The sequence below is a fragment of the Schistocerca nitens genome, chromosome 1 (assembly GCF_023898315.1).
Source record: "Schistocerca nitens isolate TAMUIC-IGC-003100 chromosome 1, iqSchNite1.1, whole genome shotgun sequence".
NCBI lineage: Eukaryota > Metazoa > Arthropoda > Insecta > Orthoptera > Acrididae > Schistocerca > Schistocerca nitens.
This window is the reverse complement of record NC_064614.1, coordinates 1,010,400,075-1,010,424,377: the sequence shown is the minus strand read 5'-3', so window position 1 is coordinate 1,010,424,377 and position 24,303 is coordinate 1,010,400,075. Positions and strand designations below refer to the sequence as shown.

Below are 24,303 nucleotides of genomic sequence, written 5' to 3'. Positions count from 1 at the left end.
CTACTTTACAAGATATTTTAGCTGATGACGCTCGAGCAGCTGCTCGTGTTCTTCGTTTCATTACTTTGACTGGCTTGTCCAAAGACATCTAACTTTTTTACTTATTTTATCTGCATCTTTGTCAGGACTTTCTGGTGTCCCCCCCTCCCCTTGAGTTTTACTAGATTCCATGTGCTCTAACAACTGTGACTGGGCGCTAATGACCTCAGTAGTTGAGCGCCCTTAAACCCCCAAAAAAAGAGAGAAAGAGAGAGAGAGGAGGAGAAGAAGAAGAAGAAGAAGAAGAAGAAGAAGAGTCCTACGTCATTTGTAGTGACTCCTTGAGCAGCCTACAAGCCCTGGACCAGTGCTTCCCTAGGCATCCTTTGGTATTGTTAATCCAGGAGTCTGTTTCTGCCCTGTACAGGAGTGGACACTCCGTGACCTTCATTTGGACCCCAGGCCATGTTGGGATACTGGGCAATGAACATGTTAATTGCCTGGCCAAACAGGCCACCAGTAAACCATCTCTGGACATTGGCCTCCCAGAGACCGATTTGCGAGCAGTCTTCCGCTGCAAAGTGTTCGCGGTTTGGGACGGTGAATGGCACAACCACGAATGTGTGATGGTCATCCATGCGAGCCACTCGCAGGGAATCAGTCGTCCTTTGTCGGCTCCGCATTGGCCACACCCGGTTGACACACAGCTATTTACTGCGCCGTGATGACCCGCCTCTATGCCGCTGCGGGTCGGCTTTGACGGTGGTCCACTTTTTGTTGGCCTGTCCCCTTTTAACTGTGCTCCGGCAGATGTTTGCGCTGCCTGATATGCTCCCTGCCCTTTTAACAGATGACACTACCATGGCAGGCTTAGTTTTGCGTTTTATGCAGGCAGGGGGCTTTTACCACCTGATCTAAGTGTTTGTCATTCTTTGTGTTGAATCTGGCTTTTGGCCTACGATCTTAGACTGTTTTTTTTTCTTTTAGTGTGTTTCTAGGTGGTTGGCTTTTCCTTTTTTGTCTCTATGGTCGGCCAACCACTGTCACACTCTGTGTGCTTTTAATTCCTTTTGTCTGGTCTCTGTCTGAGTGAGTCTTTCTTGTCCTGTGTCGTCTCTTGTCATCTCCATTGTTCGTTTTTATTCTTTGTGGGTTTTTGAAGTTTTTGGAAAAAGGGACCAATGACCCTAGCAGTCTGGTCCCTTCAATCCCACAAACCAACCATCTTCCCAGGACAAAAAAGACTAGTAATCTACCACTGACCAGTGGCTGAAAGAGCCACAGGTTGCAGGTCATATAAGAAAATGGTCCTCTTCTGTTGCAGAAGTAAAGACAGGGAAATCCTCACTGAAACCAAAACCTCTCAGGGATGAGAGGGAAAAATTACATGTTGGCTCCAGTCGATCCTGCCCCCATAACGCCCCTCCCCCCCCCCCCTTTCCCCCGCCCTATAAATGCCAACAAAGTATCAGACACAACTCAGTACCAAAGTAATTCGTGTTACTGTTCCACCTTTGCTGCTTCCTCAGCTCCCAGTCTGGCATTACTTGAACTGAACTGTAATGGCTACCATCACCACCTGCCCAAACTCCATCAGGGATTCAAAAACTAAACTACCAAAGCACACAGAAGAAACTATATAATTTGCAGGTTGACCAAAACGTCCAATCCCGACCGACGGCTTTGACTCGTGGCGTAGGACTGTTGTGGTGTGTAATGTCATGACGGCACGGAGTTTGGTTTGTGAGTGTGTCGTGTTTGTAGGTGTCATTGTGTTGCTGTTTGTGGTGCCCTCTCTTGGTGTGTTTAGGGGTTTTGTGTTGTGTGGTGTATTGGGTTCAGTTTGGTGTTACTGCTTGTTCTGGGTGGTTCTCGTTTTGGCTGTGTGTGGAGAGGAATTGTTTTCAGTGAGTTAACGATTTAGTGTTTTTGTGTGAAAGTTATTGTAGTGCTGTTTCCTGTAGGCCGTGTTAATTTGAGTAAATTAATTTGTTGCTGCTCTTGTTAGGTATGGATATGCCGGATAAAATTAACAGTGTGCGCTGCATGCTGAGATGGTGGCGAGTCCGTTTGAGTTGATTAAATTTCTGCAGCTGTTTGGCTTGTTGGTGGAGGTTGTGAAGTGTGCTGTTTGTGGGCATGACATGAAATTGGCAGAAGTTCTGGCATCTCGGACCAGGGACGGTTATATGTGGCAGTGCCGTAGGGATAATCTGTGGTGCTCCATACATCACGGTTCCTGATTTGAGAAGTCTAGGCTGGGCATGTGCGAGATTGTGTTGTTGACATACTACTTTTGTTATCAGTTGTCTGTTTTTGCGTGTATGAGACTGATGTGAGTGAGAGGAGTGTGCTTGACTGGTTTTCATTTTGTCGTGAAATATCTTTTGACTTGATTAAGTAAAGGGGTAAGTTAGGTGGACCTGGGGTTGAGGTGGAGGTGGACGAGACACAGTTTGGGAAAAGGAAGTATGGGAGGGGTAAGTCTGTGGTTGGTCTGTAGGTTTAGGGGGCTGTTGTATCGGGGGGATGGATGTTCGGAATGTGTTTTTAGGGTTGTGGAGGGGCGGTCTAAGAGGGAATTAGTGGGGGTAATTCTCGAGTTTATAGAACCGGGTTCTACTGTAGTTTCTGATGTTTTTCCTTCTTATAGGGGGTTGGGTGAGAGGGGGTACAATCATTTAGTGGTGAACCATAGTTCAGAGTTTAAAAATTATGAGACGGGGGCTTGTGCGAATACCATAGAGGGGATGTGGGGGACCGTTAAGTCAGTTCTTGGGAGGGGGAAGAGGCGCTTTTCTAATTTTCAGTCTCATTTAGATGAGTACCGTTGGCAGAAGAGCGTCCCTGAGGGCTATTGTTTCTTTGTTTTTTGTTTTTTCAGGGCTATCAGTAAGATTTACAGGCCGAAGATAGGTAGTTAGGGTGGTTCTTGTGGGTGGGTGGCTGCAGTTCGGGAGTGGGGGGGGGGGGGTTAGTTGTTGGTAGTGTTTGTGGGGGGGGGGGGGGAGAGTGCGTTGGTTTGTGATTTAGTTGTGGAGGATCTATTTTGTTGTAGTTTTTGTTGTTGAGTTGTGGTGTGTGATTGAGATTTGTTTATTTTATTTTATTTTTTGTTTATGGGTATTTTATTTTGGGGTCATGATGAGGGGGAACTTTGGTCTTTCTTTTGTGTGTGTGTGTGTGTGTGTGTGTGTGTGTGTGTGTGTGTGTGTGTGTGCTCTGATCCCTACTCCAAAAAAATACTCTCATTCAGACATAACTGATTTGTCAAGTATCTATCTGCATCCTTTTCATTTCCAGCTTTAGATTTTCTGCCTTATGACTCTAGCTTAGTATTGTGACACGTGTGCTAAACCTGATTAGCATTGTATTTTTGTCCACTACCTCCTCCCGAGTACTTGTTCCCCTGAAATATGGATGGAGGCTTTTTATCTTCAGAACATTAATGCTAGCACAAAGCCATTTCGATGTATTGAGCAGAGAATTACATGTGCTGGGAAAAGATCATGTATTGGTTTCCTATTACACTACCATAGTCATTAGAGTTTCCCTGACCACACCCTTCAGGTAGCATCACACTTGGCGTGCAGTCTTGTTAACTTCTGTCAACTGTGACAACCACCTTCCCACAGAATGAAGGTTCACTGTGCACCCACCCCATCGTAGCTCTTTTGAGGGCCCCCATTATTTTAAGCACCTCAATGCCTGATGGGAGGGTTTTCATGCCTCAGTGATGCTCAGGGCTATGCTGGTGATAGCATAGGTACTGGCTGGGCCATTCAAGCTGAACAGGCCTTAGGAGGGGTGGCCTGACAGAGTCCCATTGCTCTGGGGAGGGAGGGCTGCATTTTTCTTGGAAGCTCTACCAGCAGTGATTGGAAACGCTCAGTGCAACCTCAGGTTTTCTGTGCTGCCAGACCTATAGGAATATTTTACGGACCATCATTAGATGCGGCAGTGGAAAATAGTGTGCTTCAGAGAAATGGGAGTCTTTGGTTCGCTGCCTGGACAACGAGGAAGGTGCACACTTCTATAAAAGACCTCGTGGCTTCTGGGTGTGCTGTGTGCTGGTGGGGTGAATGGCTGTTAGGTAAAACAGTGTGTAGCAGGCAACATCTGAGGCACGTGCTGTGCCGCAGTTGTGTAAGGCTTGCCCAGGCAAGTGGAGCTCTGCCTGGGTTGTTGACATTAGTTTCCCTTGCGGCTCGTAGGATTCCTATGGAGCAACATCAATTCACGTCTGCTCCTGACGGGACAAGTTTATCATCGGGTAGCATCTACACCCACCCAACAAAGAAAACTCAGTCGGTCAGTCCGCCCTAGTAGTAGTCACATAGTTATGGTAACAGGACACTAGTTTGCCCGCCATAAAACTTCCATCACAATCCAGAGAGAAGAGGGAACCCTTAGGCGGCGTCTCCTTTCTATATCCACAAGGCATTGGAGAGTATAGCTGAGTCTTTAAAATGCATTAAATAACTTCGCAAAGGATCAATTCTAGTTTAATCTGCTGTGTTACTCAAAGTATCTAAGATCCTAGGATGCAAGGCCTTAGGTAACTATCCTGTTGTGACTGAGTTGCACAACACCCTTAACTTTTGTAAAGGCATTTTTACTACTATGATATAATAGAGATATGGTTGTCAGGAAGTTGAGTGAAGAATGGAAAAATATGGGCGTCACGGAAGTGCAGAACTGTATGAGGAGAGTTAAAGGCACATTGGAAAATAGTGCAATGTTTATTCAAACCTTCAACACTCCAGAATTCGACCATTATTCCCCAACCCAATGTTATGCTTCAGATGTCGAAGGTTTGGTCTTACCACCGTGGCATGTAAGGTGAGGGTTATATGTAGAAATTGTGGAGGCTCATCTCATGAATCAAACAACTCTTGTATACTCCGTGGATCACCCAGAATGGAGCAGTAAGTGCGGGGCATATTAATGAGAAATGGAAAATTCAATAGTTGAAATATGAGATGTATACTGTTTGGTAAGCTAAAAAGCCTTCAGAGTTATGCAGTATCTGGTGTTTGCTACTTATTTTGGATTGACTCTTAATTAGCTAGTCCCTAAGTATGTTGCCTCTCACAAAGCCAGACCACAGATTCAAGTATGAGTACATACACTTGCGAGAAGGAAGAGTTACATTTCCGAAACTGTTCGGAAGCCATCAACAGTGGATTTGGAACCTGTGCCAAATACCACCATCAGAGGGCCATTAAGCAGTCATCTCCACCTATGCAACCAAGTCCTCCCATAAGTAAGGAAAAATGTCACACAAAAAGCATTAAGAAATCTAAGAAAGTGAAAGCACAACCATTCTTTCTGCAAGCAATGTCGCTTCCTGAAGGTGATTTTACAGCTGAAGATACTGATATACAATTGGAGGAAACAGAGAGCTGGGCACCCTCTAATGTTTCCCCTGGTGTTTTGGATAAATCACCATTACCGAGGAAGGACAAGGACAACATTTTTAAGTCACTGATGCTTCTGAGTTAAGGGGCTACTACTCCTACAGGAATGATGATGATATTGGATACAGGGCTAAGGGTGTGCCTCTTGTCAGGGTCATCCAAGCAGTTGCAGTGTAAGTTCTCACACCAGTTAAGATTACTATGTGTTCTTATCTTCCACCTCACAATCTGATGGATGCAGATGCACTGACAGAGCTCTTTCAGGCATTCCAGCAGCAATTTCTCTTTGTGGGTGACTGAGTGCACACAATGTGCTGTGAGGATTGTCTACCACTTGCTCCAGTTGTTGAATTACTAAGAATCTCGTCCATTTAGCCTCTCCCCCTCCCCCCAAAGGGATCGTCACTTTTTGGCGGATTCATGCTTGGCTACCAAAGTTCGGCATTGCTTGTCGCTGACACCTTTGTTTTTTGTTCCCTTTTCCTTTCTTTGTTTCTCTTCTCCTCTTGTTCCTCTGCTTTGGCGTTTGAGGTTCCTCTTTTCCTTCTTCCCCCCTGTGCACTCCTGAAGGCTGGCCCATGCATCTGACATGTAACAGGTGACTGGGTAACATGTAATTCCCAGCCCTGACTCGACAGGTAGGATTCGCATGTACCCCTGTAACCTTCCCAAAATGCTGATTGGTCCCTCTGTCGGGTGTTTGGGAGGTGTGACCTGAGGTGTGAACAATTACCTAAGGCAGGTGCACCCCTTTGTGAAGGGGTCCCCCAGTTGGAAATAGCACACCATCGGAGATTCTGGCAGTCATGGGGGATTTCCTCGTGATGAGTCAATCATCTTCACAATCAACATCTACAAAACATAAATGTAATGAGGCTAATGATTCAAAGACCGTTCATGCTGCACCACGGTTCTTCGTGGTCTCACATACTGAAGACAGTCAGTCCTTCGCCACAGTAAATCCGTTTATTATTCAGAAAGGTGTTGATGCAATTGCCGGCCCTGTGAAATCCTGCTCTCATTTACTGAATGGCACTTTGCTTTTGGAGACTACTTCTTATTCTCAAGCACCACAACTGCTTGCTCCCTCGCTTCTCCACAGCTACCCTTTTCATGTCGAAGCCCATAGAACTTTGAATTCTTCCCGTGGTGTAATTTACACCAGGCTGCTCGATGGTGTAACCAAGGCTGAAATCCAATCTTACCTCTCCGATCAGGGTGTCATTGCCGTCCATCGTGTAATGAAAAGGGTAGATTCCTTCTTAGTGCCCACCCCACCCGCACTCTTTTCCTCACCTTTGATAGAATGATGCTTCCATCCAAGATTAAAGCAGGCTGTGAAATTATTACAGTCCGGGTGTATATTCCGAACCCAATGCACTGCTGCCAGTGTCATTTTTTCAACCACACTAGAACATCCTGTCAACACCCAGCCAAATTTGTCACCTGTGGTTGGGATGCGCATGAGGGCGATTGTCCGCCTCCTTCTCCCCACTGTACTGACTACTGTGGAAGCCTGCCGCCTCAAGTGCCTTATCCAGTAGCTCGCAAGTTACTGGCTAGTTGCAAACCCTGCATTCTCCCGACTGGCATCTTTAGTTCTGTTCTTGTTACCCCTCGCTCCATGAAGGACATGGCCACGCAGATGTGCGATCTCCAATTCAGTTCGGAGGTTGTGAAATCGCCCAGTGTCAAGGTAGTATCACCCCCCCCCCCCCCCCCCCCCGCATCCAGCTGTACAACAAGCCTTCAAACTCTTGCCACAAGGGGTGAAGCCACCGGCTACACAACTAATAGGCCAGAAAGGGAATAAAGAGTACTTCTGTGAAGACTTCCTCCATCCCTCCAGCGAAACAACGCGCAAGTTTTCCTCTAACCGGAAAGACTCGAAGTTCACCAAAGGCAAAAGGTCTTTTTCTTCGCTAACTCGAAGAACCTCTTTGACGGTGTCTCCACATGATACCTTAGCCCGGCTGAGATCCGTGTCGCCAGTGCACACCGCCAAACGTTTTTCAGTGTTGGACTCCACAGACAGATTGCACAAGCAAGACGATGATACTGTGGACTCCATGGAGCAGGATGCTCCTGCTTCTGTGCCTTCTAGTAGCGACTCTTCACCGGCTGTCATTAGACTGTTGCTGAGGTGACACCTCTACATCTTTCTCATCATGACCCTCCTCCAATGGAACGTTCACGGCCTTTGATCCCACAAAGAGGACTTATGGCTGCTTTTAACATCACAGCATCCCCTTGTACTCTGCCTTCAGGAAATGAAATTGCACCCTTACGACCGCTTTGAACTTTCACATTTCCTACCGTATCGTTTCGACCTTCCCCCTGAGGTCGGCATCCCATCTAATTGGGGCGTCATGCTGGTCATAAGGGATGACATTCATAGTCGACCCATCTCCCTGACTACCTATCTTCCGGGCACTGATAACCGCAGAGTTGAGCACCCCACGAACCAAATGTCATGTCTCCCCATCTTCAAGCTGTTGCAGTTCACCCTTTCCTTCCCCTCCTGACTTTTTTCCTCTGTACCATTTCTGCCTCTCCTTCATTCGATGTCACCAGGGCAGACTTCCTTAGGCTTATTGGGCAGCTACCTCCCCCATTTTTGCTACTTGGTGACTTTAATGCGCATCATCCCCTTTGGGGTTCTCCCAGGACCTGTCAGAGAGGTGCCCTCTTGGCTGACCTTCTTAACCAACTTAACCTCTCCTGCCTTATCACCGGAGCACCTACTTTCCTTTCCAACTCCTCGCACTCGTATTCCTATTTGGACCTATCCTTCTGCACTGCCCAGCTTGCCCATTGTATTGAGTGGTCCGTTTCTTTCTAGCACCTACTCGAGTAACCATTTCCCATATGCTATCTGTTTGCTGACTCCTACCCCATCCATCTGCATGCCCAAATGGCAGCTTACTAAGGCTGACTGGCAGCTTTACTTCTCCCTGGTGACCTTAGCAATACAAGACTTCCTCACTTGTGATGATCAGGTGGACTGTCTCACCAACGTTATCCTCACTGCTGCAGAACATTCCATTCCTCACGCTTCCTCTTTACCACGTCGTGTCCCAGTCCCATGGTGGACTGACACATACCGCGACGCAATTCACGCACGGAGACTTGCTCTCCATGTTTTCAACCGCCACTCTACACTGGAAAACTGCATTCATTATAAACATACGTGCAAAGTGTCATAGAGTTCTTCGGGATAGCAAACGAGCTAGTTGGATTTCATTCACTAGTTCTTTTAACAGTTCCACACCATCCTCTGTTGTGTGAGCTAACCTCTGACGGCTCTCTGGAACCATCATCCATTCCACCATTTATGGCCCGACATTAGGTGCCGATGTCATTGTGGATCCTGTTGCTATCTCCAACATCTTGAGCCACCATTTTGCGGAAGTTTTGATCCCTTCCCACCTTCACTCTGCCTTCATCCACTGGAAACGAATGGAGGAGGCTCGGACGATACCCTTCTCTTCTCCGAATCGTGAGTGCTACAGTGCCGCCTTTACTATGAGGGAGCTGGATCATGCTCTCACTTCATCCTGGTCCTCAGCCTCAGGGCCAGACGCTATCCACATTCAGATGTTGCAGCACCTCTCTCTTGCGGGCAAGCACTTTATGCTTAACACATACAGTCGCATCTGGGCTGAGGGCACATTTGCTGGACGCTGGCATAAAGCCTCTGTCATACCCATACCTAAGCCCGGTAAGGACAAAAACCTTCCTTCTAGCTACTGCCCCATCTCTCTTAACAGTTGCATTTGCAGGGCAATGGAACATATGATTCATGCCCGGCTGGTATGGTGGCTCGAGTCTTGCAGTTTCCTGACAAATGCTCAGTGTGGATTTCGAGCACGGCGTTCTGCAGTTGACCATCTCATTACTTTGTCCACCCATGTCATGAATGGTTTTCTGTACAAATCCCAGACAGTGTCTGTGTTTTTCGATTTGGAGTAGGCCTGTGACACCTGCTGGAAAACTGTTATCCTCTGTACTCTTTACATGTGGGGCTTCCATGGCTGCCTGCCCTATTTCCTTCAGGCATTTTTAAAAGACAGAATTTTCAAGATGCATATGTGTTCGCCTTGTCTGACACTTTTACCCAGGAAAACGGTGTGCCTAAGGGTTCGCTCCTGAGTGTCATCTTCTTTGCTATCGCCACTAACTCTATAATGGCCTGTCTCCCACCAGGCATCTGCAGCTCCATTTTTGTTGAAGATTTTGCCATCTATTGCAGTTCTCCATGGACCTGTCTCACTGAGCGACATCTTAGCGATGTATTGATCATCTTTACTTCTGGAGCATCAACAGTGGCTTTTGCTTTTCCACTGACAAAACCATGTGTATGAATTTCTGGTGATGCAATTAGTTTCTCCCACTATCTTTACATCTTGGGCCTGCTGCCCTTCTGTTTGTTGAAACTATGAAATTCGTGGGGCTCATGCTTGATAGGAAATTCTCTTGGTCCTCTCATGTCTCTTACCTGGCAGCCCGCTGTACGCAGTGCCTCAATGTCCTACGTGTCCTCAATGGTACTTCTTGTGGTGCCGATCGAACCACCCTCCTCCGTTTGTACCGGTCCCTTGTCCATTTGAAACTCGACTATGGATGCTTTGTTTATGCATCTGCGCGTCCAATTCATCTTACTCTGTCTCAGTACTATCCAACATCATTACATCCATTTGGCCACAGGTGCCTTTTACACTAGCATGCTCGAGAGTCTGTATGCTGAAGCTGCTGAACTACCACTGCCCTACCGCCATGGCTTTTTTCTAAGCAGGTGTGCATGCTGTTTGTCTCCCATGCATGGCCACACATCCTATGCCTCCTTCTTTGATGATTCCCTTGATCACCAGTTTGGGGCGCATCCTTCTTCTCTGTTACCTCCTGGAATCTAGTTTCGGCATTTGGTACGGCAGCTTAACTTCACACTACCTGCAACTTTCCCAGTGGGTGTGAACCCTCCACCACCTTGGCTTTGTGAAGCGGCCCATGTTAACCTTGGCCTTCATTCACTTCCTAAGGACACTACTCCAGCCTTGATCTATCGCCTTCAGTTTCACGACCTTCGCGTGGAACTTAGCGATAGTATCTTTGTATACACTGATGGCTCTTGGACTGACTGTGGGGTCGGGTGTGCCTTCGTCATCGGCACCCGTGTCTTTCGATATCAGCTTCCAGCACACTCCTCAGTATTTAGAGCCAAGCTTTTCCCCTTGTATTAGGCCACGGAGTACATCCGGCGACACATCCTTCCCAATTGTGTCCTCTGCTCAGACTCACTCAGTGCCCTCCAAAGTCTCTGTGCACTGTACACTGCTTATTCCTTAGTGAGTCGGGTCCATAAAAACTGTCATTTGCTCACTTTTGGTGGAGCCAATGTCATGTTTCTGTAGGTTCCTGGTCATGTCAGTCTGCCAGGAAATGAGGCCGCTGACATTGCTGCCAAAGCTGCAGTCCTCGTACCTCAGCCTCAGCCTGGCGTCCATCAGGAGGTGGTGCCCCTTCGGCTTCGCCAATGGTCGTCGCTTCACGGGAATAAGCTCCAGCTTATTAAGCCACTCCCCGTGGGTTGGGTGACCACCTCTCGGCCCTCCCGCTGGGAGGAAGACATTTTAAGCAAACTGTGTATTGGGCACTGCCTTTTTAGCCATCATCATTTGATAAGTGGTGCTACCCCAACACTTTGTACACATTGCACCCAAGTTTCAACTGTCTGCCACTTCCTGAGGACTTCCCATTTTTTAACCACTTATGTTCCTGCTCGGGTTTGCTGTCTTGAGTTATCGACTGCTTTAGCAAATGATGCACGAGCTGTGGAGCGCATTTTGCTTTTTATCTGCCAAAGCAATATGGCGATGGCCATTTAATTTTTAGTTTCGGACCTCTGTTTCTGTATGGTGTCTCTTTTTAACTTGGGCACCCCAATTGGTTTTTGTGCCGTAAAGCAACACAAAACCAAAACCAAATCGTCCGTTTAGAGAGTTTTTGCCTTTTGAACTCTGGTCAGATGACACAATTTTCCTCAACTGAGGGTCGTCGTCTTAGCCACTGACCTTTGTATTTTCTCTCCAGCTATTGCAGACTCAATTCAGTGGGAAGTGCTGCAGATTCACCTGCTGACTTAGACTGTGGTAGACAGGAGACCACAAAGGTGGATGCTCCAAAGGGCAATTCGATACCTGTGTAGTTACCAGCCCTTCTCCGAATAACAAGAATGTACCCAGGAGGTGGTGAACCACGTCATCTGTGTGATCCAGTGAGCTGATACCATTTCCTTTCCCCAGTCTAGTAACCACTTCGGATGATGACCTGTCTCTTGGTAGTATGAAGAATGTCACTTGACACTCAGATCCAAGCACGCAGCTTTGTGACAATATAAATAAGCACCATCCAACTACTGAAAATGTTTGTGCCTTCAGGTCTCGAGAGCACTAGCAAGGCAAGTGGTAAGGGAACAGTCAGGGAACTTGTGGAAGGAATTTTCAACTTCCATTAGTCAGTCCACATATGCTGCACAAATTTGCACTCAATAAAGTGGATTTCAGGCAAGGTCAGTACACTTCCCATTACGGGCATATTGAGAAAGGGATTCTTGAAGGACATGACTAAAGTCATGGCTCAGGTTTTAGGTGATTGTATTTTTACCATAACTACTAAATCCAGACGAACTCCTGAGTTTCAGATGTTCTTTAGAAGGCTGCACTTCTTCTAATGTAATGAGAAGATTACAGTCTTCCATTCTCTATGTGGAAGCTGGAATCGTCTTTGTCTGCAGCCAGAGGCACAGCTCCAGGGCCAGGTCAGAAGGAAGCAATATTAATTCCAGTATGGAAACCGGCTATGGATTGTACCAGAGCTAATAGTTAAGGAAGTGTAGAATTTACCAGCTGATGGGTAGTACTCTAGAGTGCATAGTCAACTGTCACATTGTCTGGCTCCTCGGATGCTGGAGTCACCTATGCTACTCCCAGTGCAGTTTCAGGGGCTACCATTCCACAATTGATTGTACTGGAGAAGGCTATACAGGAATCTTTCTTACATCAATAGCATTTAGCTGGTATGTTTTTCGATACTATACCACCATTTGGAAGTACGACATCCTTCTCCAACTTTATGAATGAGGACTAGGTGGACACATCTGCCATTTCTTATCACATTGGTGATTTTTTGTCTGACCACTTTGCTCAGGTGAAAGAGTTTCTCATAGGCAGTGTACTCAGTGCCACACTGTTCACAATCACTATCAACAGCATCTCTTCTGCAGTCAGAAGCCCAGTTAAAAGTTCTTTATTTGTGGATGACTTCACAATCTTATACTCTTCTTCCAATCTCACATTGATGACAAGGCAGTTTCAGATGACCTTGAGGAGGTTGGAAACTTGGGCTAGTAGAACTGGTTTTTGGTTTTCACTTGAGAAGACTACTTGGGTCAAATTTAATAGTGCTTGTTGCAGTTTTCATTTACTGGAACTCACAGTGGGGGACACTATTTTAAATTTTAAGGACAGAGTGCAGTTCTGGGCATATTATTTCACTCAGAATTAATCTTGCTCATGTACCTGACAGACCGGCAAACAAAAGGCTTCAAATTGTGGAATATTTTGAAGTGCTTCAGCGGAAAGGCATGAGGAGTTGACAGAATGCACCTCCTACAGTTTTATAAAGCATTTGTCAGATCTTGGTTAAATTATGAAATTATTGGATCAGCCCATAATTCCTACCTCTAGGTATTAAATACTGTCCACCATGAGGACATTTGGATGTCAACTGGAGCCCAGTTTGGGACCAGCTCAGTTCACAGTCTGTCTGCAGGGGCTGGTGAACCACCACTCCTCATTCGGTGATGCTTCCTTCTGGCTCATCAGGCCCTCAAAATCTCGGCATTGCCTCAGTCATTGGCATTTAGTGTCACAGTCCATCCCAACTTTTAGTGGCTGTTCAGGAATCAACCCCAGGGGACCAAGCCATTCAGGAAACATGTTGCCAACTGTCTCACAGGTCTGGGTGTATCAGATCTTCAAATACACAGCCAGGGACAGAACAAATTGCCACCTTAGTGTATTCGGAGGCCCAAAGTAATTTTAAGCCTGGCACAGTACAAGAAAACTTGTACTCTGGGTTATGTTTTTACAGCTTTTTTTTCCCCTTCAGTTTTACTCCTCTCGGAGGCTCACAACCCTTTTGTGCATAGGTGCTTGGCAATCACAGAGTCCCAAACTGTTGCAGCGCCTCCTTCCTGTCCTTTACTGTTACATTTCATCTCTGACTATCCTTCCTTCCCTTGCTCTCCGTCAATGTGGCAGTCTTTGATGTCAACCCAGCTATTCCATAGGTTCTACCTGCATTTCTTGGAATTCTCTTTCATTCACCACCTTTTGGCTGAAGTAATTTGTGATCTCCTTCTGAGTTTGATCTTCATTTTCCAAATTGTTCTTTAGTGTGAACCAAGTGAGGAAGAATGCCTTGAATAGTGCCTATTGCATGTAGTGTTAAAGATAATCTTGCGCAATCCATGCATAGGTTCTTATTTGCACTTCAAGGCCAGTGCAGTAGCCAAACTGGGGTCTTTATTTATCCTTTCAGTTAAGCCCCATGGAATGGCAGGGATCAGACTACAGGTGCTTGGGATACTACGCCTAAACACATGTTGAGGAATATGTCTGTCTTCCTGAGGCATCAGGGCTCCCGGCAATAGCCATTGTGCCAGATGGCCTTTGCTGTGGCTAGGTGGTGCCCATGTGAAGAATCCTTGATCAGGAGTAGGTAACATCATGGAAGATATTTTGCACCTGAAACCTATTGGATTATACCAGAACAATGTCCGTTCTGATCCTGCCATCTCTTCAGAGAGGAATCGAAACTTTGGTGCAGACAGTTACAACCCTATTGATTTCCCTACACTGGCTACCCCACGAAAAGAGGGAAAGCCAGATATTCAGTAAATAGTACATATGTAATCTGTTGGAGATACTTTACTGTGTCAAAGCTTCCCCCCCCCCCCCCCCCCCCCTGTATCGCTGTATCGAACATAAATTTGGAGGAGCTGAGTCATTAGGCAAAATGTGCAATGGATCGTGTTGATTAAAATCTCTTCTGCTGCACAGTTTACAGCTTTGCATTTGGGTGACATGTCAGTGACCTGCTCAGGACTTTGAATATGGTCCAAGGACTCGTCTTCCACCGAGACCTCACGCTCCAAACAGACAAGGAGCCATGGGCTAATCTTGAGTGGCAAGGTGTACATTTTGTCTAACACATCCAAAAAGGTCCGAAGGATAATAGAGTACATACAGATGCCGTTTTTGTAGCCTTTGAAGAGAATATTCCCCCAAATCCCCTTCAGTTACGATGTGAAACCTTACATCCTTCTGCCAGTGAGTTGTTTTCTTTGGTCATTTGTCATCCCACTGCTTGGCGGAGCCTAGATATAGCAACTTTGTAATCAAGGACAATCACTCCAGTCCTTGTAAACAACCATCTTTGTGTCTCAGTTCTACGGAACACCATCCTCCACGTTCTCTAGTTTGCCCAGTCTTCAAGAAGAAGAAGAAGAAGAAGAAAAAGAAGAAGAAGAAAATCTATACTAATAAAAAAAACTGTATAACTGTCTTGGCTGTTCATTTGTCTGTGGGAATATGCTAATCTCCAAGACTGCTAGACAGTTTCTGAATATACCACAACACTTAAAAGATTGAGGGTTATGCGGTTTCAAGATCCTAATCAAAGATCATGTGGTGAGACATGCTGCCGCTCGAGAACATCAGACACTAACTCTGTTCCAGTGTAACATCAAACCCTGACAAGACGCTCAACAGTGGAAGAGCAGAGAGGGATGTGAGACAACATAAGCGAATAGTATGCTGATAGACTCCTCCCTAGGATGACACTGAGACAGGAGTGGCATCTAGGCCAAGAGGATATAAGCGCCGTTCCACCGGCCGTGGCCAGAGTTCCAGTTGAGCAGACCTACGAACGCTATAGTAGTGACTTAGAAACTGTATTGGTTCACTTGTATTATGAATTGTATATCTTGTGACACATATGTATCTCATAGAGTTAAGTATTATAATCATTTCCTTTTGTAAACAACTCTGTTAATACGATTTGCTTGAATTGTTGTCTGGCGATCCGAGACAGTACCTTTCCTAGGTCGCCCAATATTAGACGAGTGGGCAGAACACAACAAAGTCGCTCTTGGGAAACTCCTTCCAAAAGTGAAGTAATATAATTGAGAGATTGTTATGCATTATCTTGCTCCTCGGAACCTTCACTCACAGAGACTTAGTTATATCTTTCCAATGTATCATCATAGAAGCAAAAATTTTGATGGGATGTGGTGCAGGTGAGTGGCTCTTTGTAAACCAAATCCCACTTATTCCTAACAGTCTACCACATACTTTAAACGTGTACAATTCTCAGTGAGCTTAAGTTATGCCATGACCATAAACAAAGCCAGATGCTCGTGTTGCAGGCATGGACCTTAAAGTGTAAGTTGCTTTTTGTACAGCCAGCTCTATGTGGCTCTCTCCTGTGTTTGTGAAGCAAACAAGCTCTTCATTCATGTCCCCAATCATACTACTTCAGGCATATACAAAGTCCTATGACGTCTGACACAGCTGTAAATAAATACCTTGGCAACACCAGGTTTCTCAGCTAGTACAGAAATATATATCTATTGACTACCTGTCATATACTGAGGCATATAAGAAATATGAATGCCTACATCCTGTTGATATGACATCCAATGATGTGAAAGTCACAACTATATCTTCCACTAACTCAGTTTTTTTTTTAAAACTATTTCTGCCTCCACCCTCTCTTGTGGTTCCCACGGCACCATCTTCGGGAACCACTTCCCACACCTGCCCTGAGGAACAACTTCCTCCTTGGGGCCTCTGTCCCTGGAAACCCACAGGTGAGAAGCTGGACACTGGCCAGTGATCTCTGGTCCCAGGACTGCCCACTCATTGTGAATAGGCCCTAGCAAGAACCCCAGCCACCAAAGACTGTGAAAGAGGAGGAGGAGAACCATCAAATTCTGAATCAATGTTCCTTGATGTGGTTCCATCACCATCGGTGACAGGCAGAGATCTGGAGTGCGTGACCAGTCCTCCTGACCCCTTCATTCCTAACTTGGACACCCAAAACGTGATCATTCAGTGGAAGTGTAAAGGATAGTACTGTCACCTACCGGAACTACAAAGCCTTATCTCCTCCTCTTCTGCAATTTGTGTTGTGTTACTCTACAAGAAACACACTTCACTTTTTACTGTTTCCCAATGCTCTGAGTACATTCTGTCAGAACCATGCTTTTTCTGAGGTGCCATGTGGAGCAATCAGTAAACTGGTTCACGCAGAGTGGGTTCCTCATCGTACAACATTGCAAGCAGTAGCTGTGTAAGTCCAAAAAACCTCAACAATCACCATTTACAATGTTAACATACCTTCAGGCAGGCCACTTACTTTGAGTTGATGAGATGAATCCAACCCCCCCCCCCCCCCCTCTTTCAGAGCGTAACATCAGATGTGCAGATCAGACTGTGATCAAAGCAAAATACTAAACTTGCCCTTGTATAGCTGTTCCTTCAACATACATATCAGTACATTCAACTGTTGCCTACTCATTGTGTAGGCCTATGTTGAAAAGTAATGAGGGAAAGGTTATGTTCCTACCAAATGCACTTATTTGCTCCAGTAAATTTTGCATTGTGTTCTATTATATTGGCTCCTATCCTCTGATTCCTGTATATCTGCTGGACCATTTTCCAATTTTGATGATAAAACTTAATGTGCATGAAAATTTACACCATTTACAACCAGTCTGCATTGTACAAAGCTTGTTCTAAATCTTGTTTACTACTGTGAATATGCCATTTTCTGTCGTGTGGGACCTGACTTTACTGGGAAAATGTTAATTAATCATGAAGATCACACTATTGTTAATTTTCAATTTATGTTAATACAACGTACTAGTGTTTCATATGTGTTCACCATTTTGCAACTGCTTCTAGTGTATCTTAATATTACCATTAAGAACTTTCCTTGGAGGTCTGACGTGAGTATTTTAGAGCTCTTGGCTGCAATGTTTGATAACAGTTACATAGCGAACTGCCTCACATTTTCATGGTTGGTATAAGATAAGCAATTTATTGATCATTTGAACCAAAATACTTGTTAAAAATTGCCTGATATGTAATACAGCTTTTCTGTGTATACATTTAGTTTTTGTAGCAAAAAATGCATTAAATATGGAGGGAATGTAGACATTGAAATATGCTACATGTAAATCTGTTATCACTATCTACATTTATCACCGACATTTGTTGTGGGAGGGCTGGTATGTGATGTCATAATACACACTGTGACAGCTGATGTAATATTTCAAAAGAGAATAACTTTTTCCTGGCTATAGTCCCCAGTACTATGCAAATACTGTTAATTTACTGACATTAAAATTTTCACTGTGAAACAAATGTTACAGTACACTGTTGCTAAATTTTGTTTTGCAATTACAGCTGGTATCAACAGAGGCAGTATCACATCAGAAGTGGGAACTGACAGAGGAAGGGACAGTGGTTGCTGATAAAGGAAGCCATGAGGCACGAACCTTTTATGCTATTTCTCCAGATGGAATGCCTCTTAAAGACTTGAAGGTATGTAATGAACTGCAGCTAAGTTTTGGGTAACTTGTGTAAGACAGCAATTAATCTCATAATTTATTAAACAGACAGTTTAACTTGAACTGCCATGTCAATTTCTTGTACAGATTAGTAAATTTTCTTCCTCCGGCTGATATTTATGAGATAATAACAAAACTTACACTGTTCATCGAAAAGTTTAAGGAAGTTTTGGATTTAAAACTGTTGTGTTTTGTTGATTCCCAGGAGTAAAGTAATCCTTTATTCATATCCTCTGACATTAGAATTTAAAAGACATGGAAGGAAGATAACCAGTCTACATATGGTACTATCTTGGGCACCGTGCCCTGCCAACTCTTCCCCTTTAGTGCTGCCTACCTTGTTCTCACCATAAATGGCTGCCTCTCATCCTGAGTGAAATGATAGTTAAATCAAGACCCTACACTGTCGACAGGCATTGATATATGTCAGTGGGAACAGTTGAGAATGTGTGCCCTGACCGGGACTGGAACCCGGGATCTCCTACTTACATGGCAGACGGTCTATCCATCTGAGCCACCGAGGGCACAGTGGATAGTGCGACTGCAGGAGTTTATCCCTTGCATGATCCCTGTGAGACCCACATTCCCATCCTGAGGTCTGAGTGACCCTTCCCTTCCTCCTCCAGCCTGTCCTAGTACCTTCTCAAGGAAGCTACTAATAGTTCCAAAATCTAGGATAATTTCATATTCTTTTTTATATGTAAAATTTTGAAGCAGAACACAAATGGAACACAAGTGTATAATTTTCTGACATAGTCTCTCTGTTGCTCAACACACTTCCTCCAGTGCGTACGAAGTGCACAGATTCCCCTTATAAAAAATTCTGTTGGTTGTGTGCGAAGCACGCTGCACCTCTTCATCGGAATGAATCTGTTTCCTCACAGCACCTCTTTGAGTTGCCCAGACATATTGCAATAACTCGGAATGAGGTCTGGTGAGTATGGTGGATGTGACAGAGTATCAGTTTTTCATTCATGGAGTGAGCTGCCATGGCACCCAGCTTTGCAAAACTTAAGCACTTCATGATTTATGTGATGTGCTGAGCCGTGAATAATATTCAGATTTGCGACTATTTCATACACTGTCAGATGGTGATTTTCCGTCACAATAAATAGCTTCAGCTGCTGCAGTAGACTCTGTTGTGCAACACGGTGTGCCTGACCTGGGCGCTAAATGTCTGTCACAAAAGTCACACTATTTCTGGATTTTCTACTCTACTCATACACTTGCTGCAGAGATAGACACTCACCACCATGCTATACCTCCATTTGTTGATGGATTTCAGTAGGTTTCATACCTTCACTGTTCAGATAATTTGCACCAGAATGCTGTTTTTCCTTGGTGCATGTTGCAAATGGGGCAGCCATTTTGAACTGTTATTGTGGCTGCATTTCGCTTATCTGTAGTATACTCCACCTGTAGAGCATTCCTTACATCACTGGTAACAGTACTTCTAATTTAATGAACAGTGAATGAACACTGGTGTGAAATGTTGATTTTTATTTACACTTTTTGTTTTCATTTGACTCCCCCCCCCCCCCCCCCATATATTTGTTTCTTACAATGCATTCAGCTCCAGATTCAGGCAAGTCAAGAATTTTAGCTCGTCATAGCTCTCATATGCAGTGATGTTGGAAGTTCTAATGTAATTGACTTTACCTTGGAAAGCATAGAATAACTTTGACTTTTATAAAAATAGCTTTCTTTTAAACCAGAGATTGTGACAGCCTTTTAGTATCTACTGCCTACATTGTCGGAATGTGACGATGTTTGGGGTGCATGTTTCTAACTTAAATATTTTGTAGGTGGTAAATAAGTATAGTTTGTGATTCAATAACCTTTTCGTTTTATCAGTATAGTATTAGAAAATGGTTTAAAATGAAACATCTATAGTAATTTTGTGAAAGAAAAACATACAATGCTTTTAAAGCACAATTTTATTCAAGAATAAAAAATGTAGAATAATACACATGAGCTTTTGTAGCTATGAAGTAGAGATAATTTACATGCACAACTCAGTATTATTGTAATTTAAGAGGAGGAAAACTAGACTTGACATTGAGGCAGAGGGAAATTTTGTTCATATTTGATTGTGTGTGTATTTGAGCATGATTGTGGAAATACTGTTCAGTGTTTGCTATTATCTTGGCAACATGGCATTTAGCTCACAAAATGGCAACATTTTTGTTTGCTTCCTTTGTTAACATATTTTGTTGTGCCATCAGTTTTGGCTGTAATGACAAAATTTAAGTATGTTGAGCATCACTTATAAGAGCTGGATAATAATGTGTTCAAATTGTATTTCTTTAAAATAGGTGCTCTCCCTACACAAATTAAAAAGAAGGGTAGTTATTTTAATGTATGTCCATTGACTTGCATTTATTTTATATTTTCGTCTTGTTAGAAGTTTTTGAGCAAGACATTATTGCTCTACACTAATTGAAACAAAATTTAAGCTTCAAATATCTGTGCTGATGGAGTCACAGCTTGTTGACACATGTGAAATACAGTAATATGACATGATTGAATCTTATCTAGTGTTTTGATGCCTGCAGAGCAGTTGTTAGAAAGGCACCACTACTTGAAGAATAAATGCTTTTATAGTTTCTTACTCATTGAAACCTTGTACTTTTGTAGTCATGTCACTGTGCAGGCAATTGCGAAATTGATATTCGTATGTTGCATGCTATCAGACAATGTAAAATAGATACAATTAACACTGAAGCATTCTAATCAGCTTGTAACTAATGGTTTTTGTTTCCAGTTGGTTATTTTGGAACTTATTCTTCCATGAAAAATACGTGAAATATCTATTAGTTTTGTTAGTTTATCAAGATCAAAACCATGATGACCTTGTGAGCCAAACAAAATGTTTTTGAGCCATATTTGGGCTGTGGGTTTCTGATCACTGTTTTGAGCAATTGTATAAATATCTCCTTGAGCTTTATATTTGTCCTACTGAGCCCTGCATTTGAGCTTCGAACTTTTCATTTAGTACCAAAGATAATATCCTTTTTGAAACAAACATAGGAATCTCCAGGTAGGAATGTCAGCCAAGTAACAAAAGATAGATTGTTGCTTACGGTGTAGATGACATGTTAAGTTGCAGACAGGCACAATTAAAACACTTACACAAAGCTTTTGGCCACAGCCTTCATCAGCAAAAGAGAAACGCACCATTCAGACACACAAGCAAACGATACCTCACGCACGCATGACCACCAACTCTGGTAGCTCGGGCCAGAAAGCAACTATCAAGTGGGATGGAAGCAGCAATCTGGAGGGGGCAGGGAAGGGGAAGGGATAGTAGTGTAAGGGGGAGGGGGCATGGAGAGAGAAATGCTGCCTAGCGGAACATGCAGGGACTAAAATGCTGAAAGGTGCAGTGTCAGGTGGTTGTTCAGCAGGGAGATGAGGAGAAAGGGAATGGAAAGGAGAGGAATGGGGAAAGATGGACAGACGTGTTGGCAGAGAATAGCAAAAAGAGGGTGGGAGATGAGAATGGGGAGGAGATGATTTCTGTTGGATGGAGGGTAGGGGCAGTAAATTACCATAAATTGAGGCCGAGATAATTATGAGAGCGAAGAATTGCAATATTGATAGCTCCCATCAGCGCAGCTCAGAAAAGGAGGGGAGGATCCAGATGGGTCAGGTAGTGAAGAAGGCATTGAAATCGAAGATCTTATGTTCAGCTGCATGTTGTGCCACAGGGTGATCTACTTCGTTCTTCGCCAACGTTTGGCGCTGGTCGATCATCCTGGTGGACAGCTGGTTGGTAGTCATACCAATATAAAAAGCTATTCAATGATTGCAACAGAGCCGGTAAATGACCTCTCCCCTGAATCCATTTCCCTCCTCCACCCTTATAACACTCCACACACCCAACTTCTACATGCTCCCCAAAATCCACAAATGCAACAATCCTGGATGCCCCATTGTGGCCCCACTGAAAGGATTTCAGCCCTCATTGACCAACACTTCTAACCAATTGCCCGTAATTAAGCCTCCCTGCCCAGTAACCTCCTGACACTGCACCTGTTGACGTGCTAGTCCCAGCACTCTTCACGAGGCAGCATTCGTCTCCTACCCCCCACCCCCACTCGTACACTACTTCCCTTCCCTACCCCTTCCCCTTCCCAACTCCTTCCAGATTGCTTCTTATGTAGTTGCATTCTGGCCTGAGTTGCTAGAGTTGGCAGTCATGTCTGTGAGAGATGTGCTTGATTGTGTGTATGAATGGTGTATGTTTCTCTTTGACTTATAAGGGCAATGACTGAAAGCTTTGTGTAAATGTCTTTTAATTCTGCCTATCTGCAACTTAGTGTCATTCTTTTCAAAACCTTAGAGACAAATCAGGATTGAACACTGAAGTCAGAAATCTTAAATCATCATTGCAACACAATCTTGGATGTAATTCATAATACTTAATTAAACAAATATATGAAGCTTTCTTGCAGATAAAAACTGTGGCAGGCTAAAACTTGAACCAGACCCTTGACAGTCTCATGCTTAGTCTTTCCAGGCACAATTCACAACCCATCCTGGTAGAGCCAAATAAAAATAGTGAAGTTTAAAGGCAAGTGCATGCATTTTATTCTGGCAAGAAATTTCACAACAGTGTACATTCGGGTACAGACTGTATGATTGTCTGGAAACAATTCCTTAGTTTGGGCTAAACCATGTCTTTGCTTGTGGCTTCTTCCACCATAAGTGCTTTTCCATCAATGTAGCCTTCTGTAATTTTTCAAAAGTTGAGCAGAGGTTCTGATGGAACTGAAGCTGTGAGAGTGGCTTTTGAGTTATGCCTAGATCACTCAGTATGAGCATTTTCCATAAAAGGAAAGATTAGACTCATACTCAAATACTCACTTGTAATCTAAATTTCTTAGTAGTATTTATTAAAATGAGGACTGAAAGGTGCATTATGTAATGAAAACCTTTTTTCCACAAAATGGTATGACAATGCCCTCCATAGCATTTTCAGATCCAATAAATGAGAATATAAATACCTTTCACAACTTTCATGGTTATAACAAAGAAACTGTTTGCCAGACAGCAACTTGAGGAGGTCCTTTGCCTTACTCTCAGGGGTGTTGGAGAGCGATATGTGGCAGGTGGGAAAGGGGGGGGGGGGGGAGGTTCCAAAATTTAAAAGCATTTGATTTCCACCTCGCAGTAGACAATTTCTTCATTATGTACTGCTTCACAAACAAGTTTTTAAGAACTTGACACTTCTCAACTAAAAAAGCTTTAAGGATAGATTTTATTAGAAAAGTGTTGTAATATCTCTACATGGTATTATTTTATGCTAAGTCTCGTTTCTAATGTTTTGGGATAAGGCCTGCTCTCTGTCAACATTGTCAGTACCCACACTACTTCCAAATATCGATTGATGAATAGCATACTCTGTCCAAACAGCAGTTACAACATTTGTTACTCTTGCATTGTTGTCCAATTTTAAAGGTGCTGTGCAGAATTTGTTGAAATGGCCGTAGCCACTTGACATGGCATCCTGCGTTATTCCTGAAACATCTTCTCAGTTTGGTAGTACTTCACACTGCTATTTAAAATTGCAATCCTTGGCTGAAATGTCAAATCTAAGACCAAAATTTTTTATGATTTGTATGTGTGCTTTTCTGGTTTTTGCAGAATTGGGTCCGTACTAAACATAAACATTTATGCATGGACTTAGGGATGTATTGATTTATAATATCCCATCATCAGTCACAAAAAATTTATTTTCTGATTATTGCATGTTTGGAGCTACAACTCCGTTTTCATGGATTGTACAGACATAACGGACGTTACAACTGCTTCAGCTTTACATCTCCAATTCATAATCATTCGAAATTTAATTGCCAATGCAGAAGTTTTACCAGTGCAAAAGGTGAAAAACTGAATCAGATGTATGGCCATTCTGTGCCAAGCGATATAATTTTGGAAAAATTTCCTGCATGACCATCACAGATTTAGCTGAAATTTTGTGTGATCATTTGCACATGTTCCCATTGAACACTGGTAAAGCTTTACTTTCATAATTTAATACTCACATAGATTTGCCATTTGTTTGATCCCACAGTGCAGCTATCAACAGTGCACCAATGAGTTTTTGGAAACTTTGAGACATAGTACTTCCGGCAATATTTTCTTGAAAGAAACAGAATTTGGTCACCTTGTACGACTTTTTGTGCTCTCTTAAGTGAAATA

The 24,303-nt window shown here is 43.8% G+C and overlaps 1 protein-coding gene across 1 annotated transcript in view; it reads left to right on the top strand.

Annotated features, from left to right (window-relative positions):
* The window catches only part of LOC126195633 (phenylalanine--tRNA ligase alpha subunit), a 125,995-nt gene that overhangs the window by 13,498 nt on the left and 88,194 nt on the right, over window positions 1–24,303 (top strand). Inside the window, exon 2 of the mRNA XM_049934261.1 lies at window positions 17,933–18,070. Coding sequence (XP_049790218.1) covers window positions 17,933–18,070 — 138 coding nt within the window. The remainder of the gene's footprint in view (window positions 1–17,932; window positions 18,071–24,303) is intronic.